Source organism: Oryza sativa, chromosome 10 (genome assembly GCF_034140825.1).
Source record: "Oryza sativa Japonica Group chromosome 10, ASM3414082v1".
Classification (NCBI taxonomy): Eukaryota; Viridiplantae; Streptophyta; class Magnoliopsida; order Poales; family Poaceae; genus Oryza; species Oryza sativa.
This window is the reverse complement of record NC_089044.1, coordinates 18,962,127-18,984,065: the sequence shown is the minus strand read 5'-3', so window position 1 is coordinate 18,984,065 and position 21,939 is coordinate 18,962,127. Positions and strand designations below refer to the sequence as shown.

Genomic DNA, 21,939 nt, shown 5'->3' with positions numbered 1-21,939 from the left:
ATTGTATGAATTGACTATAAATGATTTGGAGCTAGTAGTTAGCTGTACTATTAAACTTGCTCTAAAGGATTAGGTTGAGTTCTTTTCTTCACTTTCCCAACTCACCTCTCTCGTTTTCCGCGTGTACGCTTTTCAAAATCCTAATAGATGTGTTTTTTTTAAAAAAAGTTTCATATGAAAGTTTTTTTTAAAAATATTTTTTTTCGCGAACGCGCAAAAGGATTGCACATCAATATATTAAAAGAAAAGAATGTTATACAACGCAATCATTCAGACCAACTTATGTCAAGGGAAGGAAGAAAAAAAAACCAAGAAAAAGGGAAGAGATAACTATGACAGCTAAACGCAACTTCAACCAGCGGGAAGGGGGTGTAACCACACTACCCTCCTAAAAAAACCCCAAAGAATCAACGCCAGCTAACGACTATAGATGGCCCTCTGAGAGGATGGACTCTAGAATCACTGAAACCGAAGAGAGTGTAGAGTCGAAAATCTTGGAGTTCCGTTCCTTCCACCCAAGAGACCAGTAGGACCAGAGAGTCGAAGCCGGCACGGAGATGCTCAGGTAAGCATGCCCTAGAAGATGGCCACCAGTCCTGGAGCCAGTTGCCACGGGGAGGAGAGAGGGCAACCCAACCAAGAGGCGACAGCACACGGAGCTAGACCTGCTGCGTGAACACGCAATCGAGGAGGATGTGATTCGTCGTCTCAAGCTCCTGAGCACAAAAGTTAGTTTCCTAATAGTTAATTAATTATACATTAATAAACCACCAAGTTTTTCGTGCGGAGACTCCACCTCCCGAACATAATCTAAGTAGCCAATACGATGATATTCTGTAGTATCAAGATAAATGAGTGGTTTGCGAGATGGGCACCGGCAGCGTTGGCTGTGAAAACCGGCAAGCGACTGCCTCCCTCAACAAAGCCTTTCACTCCGTTCTCATATTACGAAGCAGCATAAACGTTTTTCACACATACTTGGACGAAATCTCTCGTAATTCTTGTTCTGGATACAAACTTGGGCCAAACACCTTAGTGAAACTCTGATAACCCTAGTACTTCCTCCGTTTCATATTATAAGACTTTCTAGCATTGCTCATATTCATATATATATTAATGAATTTAGACATATATGTGTGTCTAGATTCATTAACATCTATATGATTGTGGACAATGCTAGAAAAGTCTTATAATAAAATAGAAGTGGTAAAAAACTACGACTAATTATAAGCCATAATACATATTAACGAGAAAAATAAATAAATTTGCTGAATTGTCAGCGGCTCAATGGCAGTGGAGGCGTAGAACTGTAGAAGTGTATCTTATCCAGAACGCCGGAGACGCGAGCGCTGCGAGCAAGCGCAATGGAGGCGAAGCTGTCGGCGGCGTCGAGGCGGGTGGCGCCGTCGCCCATCCAGCAGCTCTCCCACCTGGCGCAGCGCGCCGGCGCCGTCAACCTCGCCGAGGGCTTCCCCGACTTCCCGGCCCCCGCCCACGTCAAGGCCGCCGCCGCCGCCGCCATCGCCGCCGACCTCAACCAGTACAGGTTAACCCCTCTTCTCCCCTCCCCTCGCGAGCCCCGTTCTACTTAACCACGCCTAGTGACATCAACGCGTGCTCGGTGCTCTACCCAAGGCATGTGCAGGGGATCTGCGACGCCCTCGCGGAGACGATGAAGCGGGACCATGGCCTCCGCGTCGACCCTCTCACCGACTTCGCCGTTTGCTGCGGCCAGTCTGAGGCGTTTGCTGCAGCGATATTTGCAAGTAGTACACCACTGCTGCAACCGAATGGCATTCAGTGATTTTTCTGTATGAGCCACACTGCCATTGGATTGGTGATGCTTAATTAAGACGATTTTTGATGCAGTAATTGACCAAGGGGATGAAGTTTTGCTCTTTGATCCAGCTTTTGAAACCTATCAAACGTGCATTGAACTAGCCCGAGGTGTCCCTGTAAGTCTTTTCTTTAACTCTTAGATTCTTTTCCTATCTAGAAGAATATGGTACTATCTATCTACAAGAATGGTACATTGTTTTATCGGAAATTAGTTAGCGATTTATGTATCCCTGTATATACATGTTAGGTGTATGTGCCGTTGGATCCACCTTCTTGGACTTTGAATGAAGATAAATTTTTGAAATCATTTACAAACCGGACAAAGGCAGTGGTCTTGAATAGGTGATTGATTCCCATCAGTATTCGAGGAGAATAAGCTTTTATGAATGTAACGATGGAATGTGTCTCGGTAATTGGAGCTGTTTGTGGAACGCATTTTCTTATGGGAACCGTATAATTTCTTTGACTTGTGACATGGCTAAATCTCACAACTGCAGCCCGCACAATCCAACAGGAAAGGTTTTTAGCAGAGAGGAATTGCTTATCATTGCTCAAGCTTGTCAGAAAATGGACTGCTTTGCAATAACTGATGAGGTAGGACTGTGACTAGCTGTAAAGACTTAATCAGCATTTATCGATAAACCTATGGAAGAAATTTTCATCAGTCTCTCTCTCTCTATCTTCTAAATATATCTGAATATCTTCCAGGTTTATGAGTACATTACTTACGATGAGAACAAGCATATCTCATTGGCTTCGCTTCCAGGAATGCAAGAAAGGACCATCATTACTTCCTCACTGTCAAAAACTTACAGCGTAACTGGTGAGCAGAACTCAAGTTTGCACACTGCAATGCAATCAACTACTTGTGAGACGTTTGGGACATATGAAGATTCTGTTGTCTAAACTGGCTAGGTTGGAGAATTGGATGGGCTTGTGCTCCAGCTAATATCGCCTCAGCAATAAGAAACATCCATGTCAAGCTAACTGATTCAGCCCCTGCACCATTCCAAGAAGCTGCGTTGGTTGCGTTAACAAGCCCACCAGACTTCTATTCATCCTTGAAACAGGTGATACTTGCCCTCCAGTTATACTCCCAATTTACTATGGTTCTATCAAAATTAATATAGCTCATATGATGTAACTGTCATTACTTTGGAAGGACTACACGGCGAGAAGAGACTTCATCCTTCAGGTGCTTACTGATTTTGGCTTCCGCATTAGCTTCAAGCCACAAGGCTCGATCTTTGTATTTGTTGAGCTTCCAAGGTCATGGCAACTTTCAGATGTGAGTCTCTTATTCATTTTTTTTTAAAAGAATGAGTTTCTTCTTCTTACAGAACTTCAATACTATGACTTGGAAAATGCCACAATTATCTGAGAATTATTGAAGCATTTGGAATGAATAAAATGACCAGCTGTTGTCTAATACAATTGGTGCAATGCAGATGGATTTCGTGACGAACTTGATAAAAAATGCTGGTGTGGCGGCCGTGCCTGGTCGGGGATTCTTCCACTCAAGTACCGACGACCCAAGCTACCATCACCGGTATGTCAGGTTTGCGTTTTGCAAGAGCAATGACACCCTAAACGCTGCTGCCGAGAAGATGAGGAAGCTAGCAGTCAGTCATGATGCAAGGTTATTGAGGCCTACTGATGATGGAGAAGCAGGTCAGACTGCATCAGCCACCTCTCCTTGATCACAGCCATAGTATCTGCGTTCCAAATGTTATTTTGCTTTAATTTTTGGGGAACCATCAAGCATTCAAGTTGCAGGGTAGAAGTTTGTTTTAATCAACCGTAGTATAAGTAAACATTTAAGTCAGAAGATGACTGTCCTGGTAAGTGTTTAAGCCCAAATGGGTTGCCTTCATTTTTTATGCAATCCAAACAGTTCTTAAAAATCTGAAAAAAAAATATATATAGCACATAATCTTGTCATCTACCATTACACAAACGTGCAAGATCATATCTGAAAAAACAAACTAGACTACGAAAAGTGCTGTGATTCTATAATTCCTATCTACCCAGGGACACCAGGGACAATGATTCAGACTCTGGAGAGGATATTCTCTCCTGTTATTTACATGTTATTTAAATAATTATAATTTTTTTAAAAAATAACAAGATAGATTAATATGATATATTATTTCACAAACATGCAAGTTTAAATATTTAAAATAACTATTTGATGTCATATAAGAAATAAGGTTATATACAAGGTTATCCTCTCGAAGAGTTTAAAAGTCCATTCTCATCTACCTAGCTCATTGCTGATTCTAAACCTATCTCAAATGGTCAGTGAAAGCTTGACTAATTACTCAAGAAAAAGATAATTTACAACTCATTGTCATTGCATGTTTCCCTTGGACTTACTGAGCATAATCCCTCCAGACCGGATACCAAAACAGGCTCTCTTCACAGACAACCGCACAGAACCTCCCATCGTACCATGCACCACTGCCATCATTTGCCTCCTGGTACATCCTTCTGACACGGTAGATCGTCTCCAGCTCCCCCGTCTTGGGATCGTAGTAACCCAGCGACTGCTCCGTGTTGAGCAGGATGCGCCCGCTCGTCGGGTCGACGCCCATCACCGTCGTCTTCTCCGACGTGTACTCCGGCGAGTACCCGGCGAGCTCGATGCGGTACACCATGGACCAGACGGCGGTGCCGGCGCCCTGCTGCATTGCCCACACGTCTATGGCGTTCGCGTCGCGGTCCGAGCACGCCACGCAGAGCGCGCCGTGGAGCCGGAGGACGGAGACGCGGCCGCACGGTGGCATCGGCGGCCCCCGCACGACGTCGTAGTGGTGGCGCGCGACGGCGTTGCGGCAGTCGAGCGCCACCAGCTCGCACGCCGACGTCGGCGGCGTCGTCGTGGTGGCGGATGCAGGGCCGAGCGCTGGGTCGACCAGCCAGTAGATCTGCCGTTGGCGTACGCCGGCGTCGCGGAGGCCACCGGCCGCCGCGGCGGCGGGATTGGTTGGGGAGACCACTCCCGCCGTTTGACGTAGCGCATGCGGCATTGCAGCTTGTAGCTCCGCGTCTCCGGGTTGTTCTCCGTGTAGGCGAGGCGCACCACCACGTGGTCGCCTACCTCCTCGTCGTACCCCAGCGCGATGCGGCCGTAGAAGATGTCGTCGTCGCCGTCGTCGTCATAGTCGTCGTCGCTTTCGATTAGTGGAAGTTCCTCGTGGTAGTCCATGATGGGGTTGCAGACGAAATCGAGGACGTCGGAGAAGCTGCCGACGTTGAGGCCATGGCAGGGCTGGGAGCAGACGAACGGCTTGGGGGAGATGTCTGGCTCGTGAATCTCGTCAGTGTGACGATCAATGTCGGCGGGTACACCGCCGACGGGGTCCATGACGAACCTGATCCGCGGTCTTCTCGCCGCCATGTTGGCGTGGACGGCGTGCGAGCGGATGAAGCGGTCGGTGGTGACCATGGCGCGCCACGCCTTGCACACGACGCTGAGCTCCGACACCGTCCTCGCCGGCAGCCACTTGAGGACGTCGGACCAAGCCCTGGTCGCCGGCGACGAGAAGACGATCTCCTCGACGGTGCGGCCCACGGGCACGAGGCTCTCCTCGTACAGGCCTAGCGCCGGTAACTGCGTGTCCTCGAACTCGCCGGCGGTGGCCTCGTGCTCGTCCGGCCGGAACAGGATCTCCGGTGCGCCGCCGCCGCAGGCGGCGGCGTCCACGGCGAACACCACGCTTCGCCCCGTCCGCATCAAGATCTTCTCCCCGTACATGCATAGCGGCACGATCGAGCGCGAAGGCCATGGGATCGGGTCGATGCAGCAGAGCTTCTCCCACCGCGCCGCCGTCTCGTCGCCGCCACCGTGCCGCCGGAGCAGCCATAGACGACAAGGCCCATGGCCATCGCTTCCACAAGCATATTGGCACACGCATAAGCACCCGTCCAGCTCCGTCATCCTCTCCCTTATCCGCCAATCCGCCACACCGTACACCGCCGCCGCCAACGGCGGCGGCGCCGGCAGCGAGCCGAAGCTCTCATCGGCGACGTTGAAACTGACCATACCACCACCGTCACTGCAGAGGAAGTGCACGGACCTGTCCAAGAACACGCCGGTGTTCTCGACGATGCACGCCGGAGGCGGCTTCCCGGCGGCAGGTCTCCAGTACGCCGGCGAGTCGAGGACGAACACCTCGCATCTTGTCGCCGTCTCCTCGTAGTGGCCCTCGCTGAACATGCGGACGACCTTGAACTCCTTCGCCGCCGAGCAGTAACCGAGGCCGTACGCGACGTTGCGGTAGTACGGTGGCCCGGGTCCCAACGACGGCCGGAACGTCGCCTTCGACGGCAGCTCGGTGTCGGGGAGGGCGAGCGCCTCGCCGCCGGTGGAAGGGTTGCAGACGTAGACGCCGTTCCTGCCGTAGCACATGACCAAGACGAGGCCACGGAGAGGCTTGGTGAGAGGAGCAGGCAACACGTCGCCGAACTCGCCGCCGCGCACGAGCTCCCTCCCAGGGCCGCCGCCGAGCTGCAGATCGTACAGGCACCACTGATCGGCGAGCATAAGCTTGTCGTCGCAAGGGCAGCAGAAGAGCTTGGGCGGCGCCGTCGTGTTGGCTCGCCGGAGGTGGAGGTCGACGAAGGACGGCGACGAGAGCTCGGCGCGCCACGAGCGCGACATGGCGCGGAGCCGGGCGGCCGACCTGGCCGGCAGGCGGGAGAAGATCTCCAGGAGGACGTCCTCCGGCAGCGACTCCATTGTTGGAGATGAGGTGGATCAACGATTCAACTCGTCACGTGTGGCACCGTACGGCGCGACGTGACACGACTTATGCAGACAGGACGCGAGCGAATCTGTTTACGGAATCGCTAATGCTCTGTTGACAGAGAATAGAGTGCTAAATCTTTTACTTTTTTTTCACCATTCATCTCTGCTTATAATTCGTGCTGCATTTGGATTGAGCAAAGTCAGACACGGCTGTGGACTTTGAGATAGACCGGGCTTTTGTTGTTGCGTTCTGTGGACTTTGTTGTTGCGTTCTGTGGGTCCCACATATTTACCGTTCAATTTCGAAACACACATCTGCTTTTTTCCTTGCATTTTAGCAGTGTTTTCTACTGCTACTTTGTTTACGATCCACGCTTACTAATTACATCGTGCTTATATTATAATTACATATGTAATTTTATGACTTACATCATAAATACACTAAAATTACATATATGAACTTACAATATAAATATATGCTAACTTTTTTTTAATAGTTACTCCCTAAATTTAAATAGATGAGATTAAATTTAGCTGTTAGATGTTTATCCTATGGCTTGAAAAATCTATATGATAGGAGGCTAAAAAATCTGTTGCACGATTAGGCAGTTCCGTCTGTTTAGGACACTTGGTAGCATAATAATACGAGGACGTCGTGGCGAGAACGGAACAAACGATTTCCAATGCACAAAGTGGGTTGGAGTTTTAATCAGCGACGTGCGAGGGTCAATTTTTTAGGTTAATTTAAAATCTCCCAAGTTCTGATTACGTACGTGCTTATACAAAGAGAGTTATATGGCTGATGAGAATTCACGATTCGATCGGGCGGGATTTCGTATTTTTTCGATTTTCAAGCGATCCGAGAGTTTTAATCTCCCTAGCAATGGCAGAGGGCGTATATATCCGAGAGTTTCTTGGCAACTCAGAGAACTCAACAGGGCTGACCAGATACTGCCTGTTCGATTGTTCGTCCGTGATTTAATTACTGGAGCATGCATTATCTCGACGAAGCTTTGGTTGGTACGCGTACTGAATCTACCTGCAACGACGGACATTGAGACTGCGTGTCAGCGTGTGGATGCCTTTTTTTTTCCTGTACTGTATTTCCTATATTGAGGGATTAGAGATTAATCTTTTACGTCAAATTGGACGGTGCATACATTTTTCTTCCTTTTCTATTTTTTATTGTTTATTTTTGCGAGAGAGTTCAGTAACGATGATGAACGTAACTGATTAACTGAACCTCATTGAGCGTGCAACGAGCAGAGAAGATAAAGTTTCTCGACAATCTTGAGATGAAGGTTAAAAGTGATTAGTGCCTGTCTCCTCCAGCGCAGACTATTATACTATACCTTCGACATAATTACAAAGCCTCAACAATTCCAGCCTGTTCTGTAATCAGAGCCACACACATAAGAACATTTCACCTCTGTGCTCAGAAATATATCGATCGAATGCTCAGTCGAGCCTCTGCATTCCATTCCTTTGAGCTGTTGCAGTAATGTGTCGAACTTTTTGGCAATGCAGAAATTCAGACAATCTCCCCTTCAATTCAAGGCTGCAACCAAACTACAAATCGACTCAACCATTTCTCCTTTTTTTTTTAGCGAGAGAGCACCTTCAAGACGTCTGCATGAGTTGCGATGAGAATTCAGACGAACTCACGGTTAGTTCTGACATGATCGGCCTTTTTTCGGTTTTCTCAAGCGGGGGCAGGGAGGGATCGGAGTTTTGATGTGCGAGTCCGACCCGCGATGTGGACTTTTTCTTCCGTCGTATTTTCGGGGGAGGAGAGGGGTTCGGAGTTTTCTTCGCCGAGAGATGCTTCCGGCGCGGCACACGCCTAGCCACAGCTGCTCCCGGCCCGCGCGTCGGGCAACACCATGGCCGACGCCGTCCTCGACACCGCGAGCATGCAGGCCACGTACACGTCGCGGATCCGTGCAAGCAACCGCGTCGGGGAAAGCCAGGGGCGGAACAAAATGAGGGGTTCCACTCGCTTGTTTTACTCTTGTCTGAATCAAATTTAACTTGATACGTATGTCTAACTTTAAACTGATGGGGGTATATATATGGTGAAAAAAGATAAACTATAGCTATAACCGGGTTCCTGGACATCCCCCTAGCTAGCTATACATAGCTCCGCCCCTAGGGAAAGGAGTGCCTATGTCACGTCACCTGCACGCAGACATGGAGCAGCCGTCACAGCCTCCACCCATGGTGCACACCGAGCTGCTGTGTCGCCCCCACTCCTCCCTTCTCAGTTCTCAACCTCAGCGAGTTGACGCAGGAGCGGTCGAGATAGAGCTCGACCACGTAAGAGATGGGCACGAATGGGTAGAGGAAGGCGAGGCCGCGAGCCGCGAGGAAGAGGAGGAGCGCCTATGTCACGTCACCTGCACGCAGATATGGAGCAGCCGTCACAGCCTCCACCCATGGTGCACACCGAGCTGCTGTGTCGCCCCCACTCCTCCCTTCTCAGTTCTCAACCTCAGCGGGTTGACGCGGGAGCGGTCGAGACATAGCTCGACCACGCAGGAGATGGGCACGAATGGGTAGAGGAAGGCGAGGCCGCGAGCCGCGAGGAAGAGGAGGAGCGGGAGCGTGCGGCCAGCGGACGAGAACGGGGACGGGGACGAAGAGAGCGTCGGCGGACACCCTGACCAGCTGACCTCGAGAAGGTGCTGACGTGGACACCTGACATATGGGGCCCACGCTGACTCAGCCATCACGTCGGATAAAATTGGGGTCAAAACCACCGAAGAACCTAAAGTGAACGGTTTTGTAAGTTGAGAGATGTCACCGGTTTTACGGTTAGGGGATGATTTTGTAACTCAATGACCGGTTGAGAGACCTTTGGTGTACTTTTTCCAAAAAATGAATTGCGGTTATTTTTGGTACGAATAAGTCCATTTTGCCTCCCTCATCTCTTGCCAATCACCTCCTTTAACCGCAAAACCATGTATAATACCTCCCTTATCTATCAAAACCAGTGCAAATTAACTCCTATGGTGGTTTAGAAAGCGGTTTCTACAGATGGGGCCCACATGTCAGTGAGATAGGAAAAATATATAGTGGGCCCCACATGTCAGGTCTTTCTCCTTCCCCCACCTCTCCCTCCCCCTCTTCTCTCCCTCTCTCTCTTTCATCCCCTTCCTGCCGATCCTGTGACTAAGGCTAGGCGCGCGCCACGCAGCCACCACTGGGGCACGCTTCCTCGTCGCCGGCTCGCCGCCCCCGTCCCTCTTCGAGGCTCGCGCTCCGGGACCTCACCATTAGGCCATTCTCTCCTACCGCTCCGGCGCTCCCTCCCAATGATAAGCAGCATCAACAGGGATGCCAGGAAGAAGACGCACCTGGGCACATGCTGCTGCACGCCGTCGCCCTCGCCCTCGCCCTCGGCGGCCTCAGCATCTATGCTGTGTGCAAGTACCACACCGAGGCTGACATCCCCAACCTCTACTTGCTTCACTCCTGGATTGGCATTGTCACCATCTTCCTCTATGTGCTCCACCATTGGTGGCCTGCGGCATCATAGTAACCGCCATCGTCGCCCTCCCAGGGTCCGACTCGTCACCATCGCTGACTCGCCCTGCCTCGTTCTCGCGCGGCCGCCGACGAGCTTCTCCTCCGCAGCCAACCATCCTCCCGCGGTCCCGCCCGTCGGTCCCTCCCCTGCCTTGTGCTTGCACGGCCGCCAACGAGCTTCTCCTCCGCAGCCGGCCATCCTTCCGCCCGTCAGTCCCTCTCCTACCTCTTGCTCGCTCGGGCGCTTACGAGCTTCTCCTCCTCCGCTGGTCATCATCCTACCTGTCGTTCCCTCCCTTGCATCGTGCTTGCTCGGCTTCGCGTCCTCCTCCCCGAAACTTGACGGCTCTTGGACGAACGACCGCACGAAGACGCCTGTCTTGGACGCCGACCCTGCCACTGACATCGATGCCGATGGAATCCCTGCGTGCATAGCCGCAGCCACGGGGTCGGCGGAGAGGGACGACATAAGAGAGGAGGAGGGAGAGGTAGGGTCGTGGGGAAGGAGAAAGACCTGACATGTGGGGCCCACTGTATATTTTCCTATCTCACTGACATGTGGGCCCCACCTTTAGAAACGCTTTCTAAACCACCATAGGAGTTAATTTGCACCGGTTTTGATAGATAAGGGAGGTATTATACCCGGTTTTGCGGTTAAGGGAGGCGATTCAATCAACGGAAAGAGATGAGGGAGGCAAAATGGACTTATTTATTTTTGGTATGGGTCAGCCCAACTGCTACTACAACAGAGCCATCTCGTCTCGATCAGGCCCAACACCGCCACTCCGTCTCCCCTGCTCCCCTCTGCCGGCCTGCCGCCGACGTACGCCGGGGCGCCGCGGCTTCCTTGCGCCGCCGAGGTTTGGATCGCGCCATCGACTCACTGCGGCTAGCCGGGGCAGTCGCCCTCGCCGTCTGGCCCGCGGAGGCGTGGCCGCCTTCCACGCGCGGTCGGAGAGGCACCACTACTCGAGCGGCGAGGCAGGCAAGGCTTCACGCGTCAAGGCTGCCGCCGTCGCGGTTCACCGGCCAACAGCACGTCGTCCTCGGGCGCGGCTCGCCTCCTCTCTTCCTGCGCCCCAGCCAGCCAGGAGGGCCAGAGTCCGGCGAGCCCGTCGGTGCCCGTGCTGAAGAAAAGGTTCGCCCGTGGGGTGTTTGTCGAAATGTCGCTCCGACAGCTGCTTCTCCAAGCGCGGCGCTTCGCGTCTCGGCCGCCGCCGCCGCTCTCGAATATGCTCGTTCTCTGCCGAGGCATTTCTGACCGCGGACACAAAGCCTTGCCTTCGGCGCCGCCTCGCCACTCCACCGGGCAAATCCAGATGCCGCAAACTTTCCATTGCTCAAATGCCAACCCCCTTGGCAATCGCTTCCAAATTGACGTGGTCGACTCCGACCTCTGGCCCGCATCCTTCGACCTGTCCATGGACCATGCACCGAAAACTGGGTGCCCTGATGATTTTCAAGAACATGAGGATGGAGAAATGCATGACTCTGAAGATGAGATAGATGACATGAGGCACCGTAAGAAGCTGTTTTACAAGTTGGACAGGGGTTCCAAGGAGTTTGAGGAGAACAATGTGTCCTTGCGCCACAGGCGGAAGAGAGAAAAAGGCAATGTAAAGAATCCAAAGGAATCCAAGAAGGTGGATCCTGATGAATCCGCTTCTGTGAAGCTCCCAAAGCTGAAAACGAAGTATACAGTGCGTGAGGAGGATGTGGTTGAGGCAAAGAGGGATCGGGTGCCAACATTTAACCAGATGACGGATCCTTACCACCACCCTTTCTGTCTGGACATACATGTCACCAAGGGGTCCGTTCGTGCTTGCTTTGTGCACCGAGTGAGCAGCAGGGTTGTCACAGTCGCGCACTCCATATCAAAGGACATGAAGTTTGATGTCGGTTCAAGGAAAGGTATGAAGGCGTGTGCAGCGGTTGGGGCATTGCTTGCAAAACGTGCAATAGAGGATGATATTCACAATGCGATTTATACACCAAGGAAAGGAGATAGGATTGAAGGGAAGATTGAGGTTGTGCTGCGTGCAATTATTGATAATGGGGTTGAAGTTAAGGTGAAACTCAAGCAAAGGAAGCCAACAAAGGTATTATTTGATCCTGTACTATGTACTATAATTTTATTTTTTTTATTTGATGACACTCAGGTTAAGTAAAGATTAATGTTATTTTTTCTATACGCCTTGTAGTTTTCTTATACTTTATATTGTGTCACATATATAGGAACAGTTCTAATTTTAAAATAATGGTTTGATATTCAAGTGTGTTGCTGTATAAGGAACTAGCATTTTACAGTCATTAAACCATGGAGATATAGAATTGAAGAAAGGCAGTTGCTTACTGAAATTCAGTTTGTGAGCTTCTTAATGAACCACATTGATAAATCTGCACTTGTGAATATAATGTTCTATCGCCTAATTATATTATTTTCTGATGTTTCTTTAAACATGAAAAACGATTTAGGTGCCCAATGGTTCATTCTTGATCTGGCAGTCGTTGTATTCTGTCCTCTCTGACAGGAACGGAAGGGAAGGAAACTTCCCTCTATTTTCAGTAAACCATGAAACCATGATTCATGAGCATTGACCTGCATTTGTCTTGCACTGACGACCACTTTGGTTCGTTGGAATTCATGAATTTTTTAAAATGTCATTCCAGCTCCTTATCAAACTATCTGTAATTCTATATATTTAAATACCTTGTTGGAGCTGGGTTTTTCTTTTGTTCATCCACTGAACTGAAGGGTGGCTTCTGAGGGAACTGCAGTAACGCAAAATCATTTTCATGTGTTCATGGCACTTGTATTGGTTTAGGGACCGAACTATTATAACTTTAGAAGTATTTCTTGTTGCAAATTCATAATCTCACTATGATGGCTTTAGTTTTGTCAAATGCTTCATTTAGATACATGGCATAGGTAAGCAAGGTGACCAGGATGCTGTGCTACTACTAAACTAATTCCCTTGTCTTATATCCAATACTGGTTGCTTCTGTAGTTGCCTTTGGCAAAGCTTGCGCATTTTGATATGGTTCCTCCTTAGCATGTACGTGTGATATGACACGTGTCAAGGATCGACGTTCAATCATTATTCAGAGTTCAAATTCCGTTATGTCAACACCATTTCTATCTTCCAAGTGCTGAAATTGCTAGACCTAACTATTTTGACTTTGACTTGCAGAATGCACTGGCTATGCAGCATTCTCAATCTCACTGATGGCTAAACTATTCATCCGCATGACTCCTACTAGAAATGCTCAGAAGTCATGAGAGTTTCTGTTACTACATGGACTGGAAGTCTGGAAGAGCTGGTGCTGCTGGGGCACCACCCTCTGTGTGCAAACTTTGGGTCAACACTTTTTTGTCATAAGAAGGTAGAACCAGCTCTACCTTATAGCCATTTCATTTGATATAAATGGACGGTTACAAAATTACATGAGTAGAAGAAGAGAGGGAGAGAAAAAAAAAAGGAAAAGGAAAAAGGAGAGGGAGAAATAGAATGTGCAAACGTTTAAAACTCAATACTCAATAGCCAGTTAGTTCTCAGCCATCAGTAACTTCAAATAGAAGGGGCCTAAGTCTTCAGGTGGGTGCTCTGAATGGCAAAACACTGTCCTCAGTTGATCTTTTGGTTAGGATTTGTGGAACCGGAGAGAGTAATAGATGGAACATCAGCTCAAACTGGGATGGGCATCCAGTCACACTTCGAGTTCATCAGAGATTTGTGGATCAAGCTCTTCTACCAGGAACATTATCCTGCAGCCTGAAGTCATATCTCATACAAAAGTAGAGAATTTAAGTACGGTGGTTCAGCCAGGTTAACGAACGAAGCCGGATATCACAAGAGCCGCATACAGGCAAGGCTTTGTTGCAGCATACAAGGACATGTTGGTGCTCAAGAATCTGCTGAAGCAAATAACAACCTTGCAAAGAGGTGCAAACGGTGCTACTGCTACTGAAGCCTGACTATGACTCTTTCGTGGAAGAAACAATTCTGGAACAAGAACTTTCGTGTGCATATTTTTGATATTATTATTTTCCTTCAATTGAAATATCTATTTTGCCCTTTCCCTCCATTAAAGCTGAGATATAATCAAATGGCGGTCCTATGGCTCATGCCGGCCCAGACCAGTTGATCGTCGATACCTTAATTCTAATGGAATGATCGAACACGGGCTTGTTGGCTTATCAGCCGCAACTAGAATTTTAAATTTGAGAAAATTTCACAAAACTACATATATTGTGACTAAACTACATAAGTTTTTCTTTATTGTAGTTTATTCTTCAACATTAGTTTTTAAATCGTTAAGGACACGTTTTGTGTTTATGAATTATTTTTTTGCTTCGTTTATATTTCAACGGCTTATCAATCATAGAGCAAACGATAAGAGGTTGTTCAAGCAATGCTGATGTGAAAGTTTCTAAGAAAATCATAGTTTTAAAAGAGTGGCCAAAATAATATGTGCCTCCTAGCTGTTTAAAACACACCTGTAGGAGGAAGTCGATTTTGTGCAACCCGTTGCCAATCCAACCTTTATGTACCACATCCCTCATGCATCAAGATTCGTATGCCCATTTAAACCACTCGCCAAGATTCATGTGCCTCATGAACATGGAACATACCATCTCATTGTAGCCTATAGATGTTAGGCATGATAATGGACACAAGCAGTGTTTAGGGAAATTCTGTTCAAGGGACTATTTTTAATGGATACTACAAAGGGACTATTTTTAATAGATACCACAGAAACGAAAATCTTGAAAGTGCACTACACTAGTCCTCGAATAAAATCTACAGGGATATTGCAACAAAATTAAGATGATCTAGCCTCAGATAAAAAATGTGCCAGATATATCAAATAAACAAATATGTTGATGAAATCCTACGAGTTAGGAATCTTCGTTTCTCTCACGCATTCAACCAACCTTAGGAAACCTTAGCAAATGAGAACCAAACAATCACACCACCGTCTATCCATTTTGGAATCCCCGAACAATATCTCCACTACCACTACGAGGAGAACCCGCAGCCACAACCTAAATGTTCCACACCGACAACAAGATGCTCATCACAGATGATTCTGTGCAAACATTTTCTAACATCTATTGGACCTCACGCCACCACTACAACCACCATAAAATCAAAATACATATGGAATACATACTCCCAACATAAATCTCGATGGACAGCCGATGCCATAGAGAATGGATGGGGCTGCAAACAGTTGGTACTCCTTATTTCTACCTATATGAACATGTCACTCAGCTTAAGAAAAATGTATATTCATGTAATCATGTCCTAACATTCGCAACAATTATGTTTCTTTTCAAGTCCTGAAAAGAACATGTTACTCTCCCCAATAGGCGTCGCCGGCGCCGCAAACTCGCCATGCCGCTCGCCACGCTGCTCGGCCACCTCGCCGCCGGCCGCTTCGGCCTCGTGCAGGCGCTCACCGGCGCCGCGACCGCGGCGGCCGCGCACCGACTCCTCCACCTCCTCCTCCGCACAGCGCCGCCGCCTCCCCTCCCGGACCTCGTCTCCCTCGCGCGGTGGTCGCGCGCCCACTTCCGCGCGCCGCTCCCGCTCCGGCTCCACGGGCTCCTCCTCGCCCGCCTCGCCTCCAAGGGGCTCTACCCCCTCCTCCGCTCCGAGCTCCACGTCCTCGCCGCGGCGCGCCTCCACTCCCCCGCATCCATCCTCCGCGCTCTCCCCTCCCCGTCCGCGTCCGCGTCCGCATCCACGCCGCTCATCGCCGACATGCTCGTCCTCGCCCTCGCCAGGGCATCCCAGCCCCTCAGGGCGTACGACGCGTTCCTCCTCGCCGGGGAGAGCCACCCGCGGCACCGCCCCTCCACCTCCTCCGTGAACGCCCTTCTCGCCGGCCTCGTCGGCGCCAAGCGGGTCGACCTCGCCGAGAAGGCGTTCAGGAGCGCGCTGCGGCGGCGCGTGTCACCGGACATCTACACCTTCAACACCGTCATCTCCGGCCTCTGCAGGATCGGCCAGCTCCGCAAAGCCGGCGATGTCGCCAAGGACATCAAGGCATGGGGTCTGGCTCCCTCTGTGGCCACCTACAATAGCCTCATCGATGGGTACTGCAAGAAGGGTGGAGCTGGGAACATGTACCATGTCGACATGCTTTTGAAGGAGATGGTCGAAGCCGGGATCTCACCGACTGCAGTTACATTTGGTGTGTTGATCAATGGGTATTGCAAGAACTCGAATACTGCGGCCGCAGTGAGAGTCTTCGAGGAGATGAAGCAGCAGGGGATCGCTGCGAGTGTCGTGACGTATAATTCGCTAATTTCAGGTCTCTGCAGTGAGGGTAAGGTGGAGGAAGGGGTGAAGCTGATGGAGGAGATGGAGGATTTGGGGCTGTCACCCAATGAAATCACCTTTGGCTGTGTTCTGAAAGGGTTTTGTAAGAAGGGAATGATGGCAGATGCCAATGATTGGATTGATGGTATGACAGAGAGGAATGTGGAACCTGATGTGGTTATTTACAATATCTTGATCGATGTGTATCGCCGTCTTGGAAAAATGGAGGATGCAATGGCGGTGAAGGAGGCAATGGCAAAGAAGGGGATCAGTCCCAATGTCACAACATATAATTGCTTGATAACAGGGTTTAGCCGCAGTGGGGATTGGAGGAGTGCTTCTGGCCTTCTGGATGAGATGAAGGAGAAAGGTATTGAAGCAGACGTCGTCACTTACAATGTGCTTATTGGTGCTTTGTGCTGCAAAGGTGAGGTACGGAAAGCTGTAAAGCTCTTGGATGAAATGTCGGAAGTTGGATTGGAACCAAACCATCTGACCTACAATACCATAATACAGGGGTTCTGTGATAAGGGTAACATTAAGTCTGCCTATGAAATTAGAACCAGGATGGAAAAATGTCGGAAACGGGCAAATGTGGTTACGTACAATGTGTTCATCAAGTATTTCTGCCAGATAGGGAAGATGGATGAAGCTAATGATCTACTCAATGAGATGTTGGACAAATGTCTAGTTCCAAACGGGATCACTTATGAAACGATAAAAGAGGGGATGATGGAAAAAGGCTATACACCAGATATTAGAGGGTGCACTGTCTCACAAGCTTCTGAAAACCCAGCATCATCCTGAGAAGTATGGTATGCTCTCATATTAATATAGCTTTCCACTACTTGGTTATTCATAGGATTGATACAATGAAATGTTGAATTGTTTTCTAAGTGAGAAATGACGCTCCTTACTTTTTTAGGTTCTCTTAGTTTTGGTCTGGTAATTCTTTACTTTGTGATTATTGTAGGAATCTATGACCTTCATCAAGCAAGCATTCGCAATTGGAAGTAAATGAAACAATGCTGGCAAACTGGAGTACCTGATTGTGCTCATAATGGAGATGGTCAGCTAGTATTCACCATGGCTTTTGAAGATGGGCCTGGCCCCTTGATTCTGGCCAATTGAGCATCTAGTCTAGGTAAGACTAACGTACCAAAGTAACTGCAGATAGTTAACGGTCTCTTGTGTAAATTTCTTATCCCATCTATTGTTAATGCCCATACAAATGACAGAAGAGATTGCAATCTCAGCAATAGCAATGTCCTCACCTGTTACGAATGGATTAGAGTTAACATCTCTGTACGAATGATTCGAAAAAAAAACAGCTTATATGAAATATTGAAATGCAATAGGGCATATTTATTTGATCAAACCATCAACGTATCCCATCAACGGACCAGATCATGGTGCAATAGACATCCAAATCGATATCAATCCCTTAAAGCATGAGCTGAAATATGCTGGGTAGATAAGCAGATGAGTTATTGGGCAACCTGTTTTTAGGGTGTGTTTGGTTGCAAGCCACACTTTGCCACAGTTTGCCACGCCTAAGATTAGGCAAATTTGACAGGTGTTTGGTTGTAGCCACAGTTGTGGCAAGATTCCCCTCCAACAAATTGGGTCCCACGTGTCAATGGCTCAAAAAAGTGTGGCAAGATTCTCTTAGGCTTAGTAAGTTGTGGCTAACAATTTGATCACCTCACCTTAGACAAAGTGTGGCAACTTTTGTTGGCAAGTAATGGTAAAGTGTGGCTGGGAACCAAACAGCCCCTTACTGATTTGTTCGAGAGTAACCCAACAGGGGTGGCTGGGTGCACTTGTGCAGGATTTGATCACGTTTAATTTGGACTCTCGGCCGTCAAAAGTTGTAACCCGTTCCGTGTTGTCTTCTCCTCTGTTTCGTCCAGGTATCAAACACGGGCTAAGTATTAGTACTATTTATTAAGGATTGATCAAATACCGGACGACATCACACGAGCACAACAATGGCGGTCGAGCACAAGAAAGCCGTTGGCTCGGTTTGGTTACCCGACGACGTCTTCTTCAGTATCCTCTCCTACCTGCCGGCCAAGCCGGTGGCTCGCTTCCGCTCTGTGTCGCATTCATGGCGCGACATGCTCTCGTCGGCGCCTTTCGTCCAGCTCCATCTCCGGCGAGCCAATAGGCCAGGCCAGCTTAAGGTCTTCTTCCACACGGGCTTGCCGGTGGACAACGATCTCCCCGACAAGCACTTCTACTACACTTGGCAGCAGGACGGTGGTCCGGCCAAGAAGCTCATGCGCCATGGCTTCTCCGGAGGGTTTTCTCGGATCACCAAGCCTCTCCATGGCCTCGTTCTGTTGTTCCTCTTCCACTCCTATGGCCGCGGCTTCTTCGTGCTCAACCCTTGTACCAATGCACTCCTCACTCTTCCTGACACCAAGTATCCATTGAAGAACAACCGTCACCTTGGAACAAATTTGTCCGGGAAATACCGATCACCGGGGTACATGTACTGGTCGTACGGACTCGGCTACTGCTCGGCCACCGGCGAGTACAAGGTCGTCCGGCTGTTCAGTCTACCGTATGACCCTGAGGCGGCGGCGACATTCTGTGAGGTCTTCGTCCTCGACGCGCCGGCGTACTGGAGACCTACCGCCCAGCAGCCGCCGGCGCCGGCCGACCACAACGTCAAGGTAATGGTGACGGACCCGCCGGTGTTCTTGAACGGATTATTCTACTTCCTCTGCCGTGACGGCTTGGACGTCATCACCTTGGACGTCGGCGACGAGACGTTCGGTTCACCGCCGCCGCTGCCGGTCGCGAACATGGCCTTGGATCGGAACAGTAAGCTCACCCTGACGGAGCTCGATGGCTGCTTGTGCTCGTACTATCGAGAGGCATGTAGCATGCGCAGCTACGTGTTATGGCTGCTACGAGATGGCGATCACGAGGCGGCGCGGTGGGAGCAACTCTGCCGCGTCGACACGGAGGCTTGGCCGGATCCTCCGTGGAGCATTGCTCCCCTCACCATGCTTGACGGGGCGAGAAGAAGATCATCTTCAAGACAGATAAATGCGTTGTGCTCGGCGTGGACCTCAACGGCAGTGGCACCAGTGCAACGCCGCCGGAGATTCTGCTCAATCCGGAGGACGCCGTCGCAACGGCGGCGGAGACTCATCTCTCACCGGAGACCACCACAGCCACCTGCAGGTTCAGGAGTGAGTATCCACCAGAGCTAAGCCTATTCGAGGAGAGCCTCGTGCCCTTGGGCCGCACCTTGGAGGAGATCGTCTTCTCGTCGCCGGCGACAAGGGCTTGGTCGGAGGTCCTCAAGTTGCTGCCGGCGAGGACGGTGTCGGATCTCAGCCTCGTGTGCAGGGAGTGGCGCGCCATGGTCACCACGAACCGCTTCATCCGATCGCATGCCGTCCACTCCAACCTGATCGCCACACACCCCCGGATCAAGCTCGTCGTCGACACCCCTCGCGACTACCTCGACGCCTCCGGATTCGCCGATCTTGACGACCTGATAATCTCCGGAAACCGGCCAAGAATGTGTACTTCTACTTCGTTCATCTGTTCGCCGCCATGCCATGGGCTCAACCTGGGGACCTTCCGTAGGACGAACTACCTGTTCAACCCCTGCACCGGTTACCAAGTTGAGCTATGCCCTCCTGACTACGACTACGACGACAGAGTGTTCGACGGCGTCATGGCGCTCGGCTACGACGCGGCGACCGGCGCGCACTTGGCGGTCCATCTCGACTGCTGGAACTTCGAGACGCGGGCCTACGAGCTGCGGTGCCGGACACAGCTCGTCGGTGGCCACGAGGTATGGAAGCCTGCAGAATCTCCGCCAAGGGCCGCGGACATGGAGGTGCCGGCGGCCTATGCTAACGGGAAAATCTACTGGGTGGTGGACCGTAAATTCGGGCCGCAGCCGAGCTCCACCGCCGCGGCGGCGTGCGAGCTCCTGGTGTTCGACATGGAAGCTCGCAAGTTCGAGGTCATCCAAGGCCCACCATGCCGTCTCCCACGGTTCAATTTCGGTCCTATCGGACCCCCCGGAGAAAGGGACCCAAAGAAATACCAAAAAAGGGTCGTTCGAAACAAATACCGAAAACGAAAGATTGAACCCTGCCATCGCCATGGCGAGAGCAGGATAACCCTCCTTGAGCTCCATGGCGCTCTCTGCGTAGCCTGCTCGGACCCGGCCACCGACGCGATCGACATGTGGATGGTGAAAGACGACGGTGCTTGGTCCGTGGAGTATCGTCTAGAGATCGGCGAGCTCTCGCCGGAGTACTCGTTGGAGACGACCTCGCCGATGGCCATTGATCCGGTGGATGGCCGCATTCTGCTCAACACGGGCACGTCGCTGGGCTACTACGACCCCAAGACAAGGGCGTTGGAGACGATCTACAGTGTTGATATTCGACATGACAATGAGGGACTCAGGTACAGGTTCTGTCCCGTTATCTGCCAAGAAAGCCTCGTCTGCCCTCTCCCTGGGAAATACTAATTAATCTACAAAGTTTGGAGTACATGTGATGTGTGCAGCTCCTAATTTTATCATTTGGGAGCCATTTTGTCTCATTTATTATGCAAAATAAATACTGTTTAGGCGGGATTGTCTGTCTTATACTCCACTTAAAAAGGTTTTCTCCCGTTCCAAAAAGTATTCTCTCCCAAAATAACTCAACTAAAGTTTATCTGCCTCTTAAGCCAAATTAATCTTATAGAAAGTAGAGTAGGATTAAAAATTCATCTTCGTATATATTCTCGAGATTTCCCTAAATCTTTCAGAGGTAGTGCTACTAAGTTTGGTTGGGAGGTATATACCTAATGCATTTCCGTCCTAATGTCACGTGTTATATATGCATCCCTATATTATCCAACTTGTAGTTTTGTGATTTTTCCTCTAGAAGCTTCACTTTATTTCCTTTCTCATCTACTATACATATACATTGGTGGAATGGGCCCTATTGGGCTGAAATACACACGCCTACACTCAACACTCCCCCCTCAAGATGGGCGATAAATATCTATCATGCCCATCTTGCTACACGAAGAAGTGCACTCTCTAGCACCTAATGCCTTCGTTAAACTATCAACTACTTGTTCACCAGAGTTTACAAAGCCTAAGTTTAAGGTTCCCTCATCCATTCTCTCTTTAATAAAGAAGCGATCTATTTCCACATGCTTCGTTCGATCATGCTGGACTGGATTGTTAGCAATATTTATGGCTGATTTGTTGTCACACCACAACTTCATGGAAGTGCTTGTCGACAGCTTCAATTCAGCCAAAAGATTTTTCAACCATAACAATTCACTCAAGCTCATCGACATTGACCTGTATTCCGCCTCAGCAGTCGAGCGAGACACAACTGATTCTTTCTTGCTCCTCCAAGATACCAAATTGCCACCAATAAATACACAGTAGCCTGATGTTGACCTCCTATCATCAAGACAACTGCCCCAATCTGCATCACAATATCCCTCCAT

At 49.8% G+C, this 21,939-nt stretch overlaps 5 protein-coding genes across 6 annotated transcripts; 4 read left to right on the top strand and 1 right to left on the bottom strand.

Annotated features, from left to right (window-relative positions):
• Positions 1-1,292: 1,292 nt before the first annotated feature.
• Positions 1,293-3,787, top strand: LOC4348936 (uncharacterized). Its single transcript, XM_015758917.3, has 9 exons — positions 1,293-1,546; positions 1,636-1,766; positions 1,870-1,955; positions 2,087-2,181; positions 2,337-2,433; positions 2,548-2,662; positions 2,755-2,909; positions 3,002-3,127; positions 3,288-3,787. The coding sequence occupies exons 1-9, from the start codon at positions 1,365-1,367 to the stop codon at positions 3,537-3,539; spliced, it is 1,239 nt and encodes a 412-aa protein (XP_015614403.1). The 5' UTR covers positions 1,293-1,364; the 3' UTR covers positions 3,540-3,787.
• Positions 3,788-4,100: 313 nt separating this feature from the next.
• LOC107277251 (uncharacterized) lies at positions 4,101-6,698 on the bottom strand. The gene is made up of 3 exons (XM_066304997.1): positions 5,991-6,698; positions 4,940-5,897; positions 4,101-4,766 (listed from the first exon to the last, which is right to left on the bottom strand). Exons 1-3 carry the CDS (start codon positions 6,578-6,580, stop codon positions 4,212-4,214), a joined length of 2,103 nt encoding a protein of 700 aa, XP_066161094.1. The 5' UTR covers positions 6,581-6,698; the 3' UTR covers positions 4,101-4,211.
• A 4,192-nt stretch (positions 6,699-10,890) lies between these two features.
• LOC4348935 (uncharacterized) lies at positions 10,891-14,315 on the top strand. The gene is made up of 2 exons (XM_015758920.2): positions 10,891-12,216; positions 13,309-14,315. Exons 1-2 carry the CDS (start codon positions 11,281-11,283, stop codon positions 13,342-13,344), a joined length of 972 nt encoding a protein of 323 aa, XP_015614406.1. The 5' UTR covers positions 10,891-11,280; the 3' UTR covers positions 13,345-14,315.
• A 1,122-nt stretch (positions 14,316-15,437) lies between these two features.
• Positions 15,438-17,827, top strand: LOC4348934 (pentatricopeptide repeat-containing protein At1g09820). 2 transcript variants are annotated; one of them, XM_015758915.3, is made up of 2 exons: positions 15,438-17,256; positions 17,420-17,827. In XM_015758915.3, the coding sequence occupies exon 1, from the start codon at positions 15,517-15,519 to the stop codon at positions 17,251-17,253; it is 1,737 nt and encodes a 578-aa protein (XP_015614401.1). In that variant the 5' UTR covers positions 15,438-15,516; the 3' UTR covers positions 17,254-17,256; positions 17,420-17,827. The 2 variants fall into 2 exon arrangements, with proteins under 2 accessions (XP_015614401.1, XP_015614400.1); XM_015758914.3 differs by having other exon boundaries at positions 15,438-17,261.
• Positions 17,828-18,393: 566 nt separating this feature from the next.
• LOC136353774 (uncharacterized) lies at positions 18,394-21,099 on the top strand. The gene is made up of 2 exons (XM_066304996.1): positions 18,394-19,278; positions 19,503-21,099. Exons 1-2 carry the CDS (start codon positions 18,438-18,440, stop codon positions 20,954-20,956), a joined length of 2,295 nt encoding a protein of 764 aa, XP_066161093.1. The 5' UTR covers positions 18,394-18,437; the 3' UTR covers positions 20,957-21,099.
• Positions 21,100-21,939: the final 840 nt, after the last annotated feature.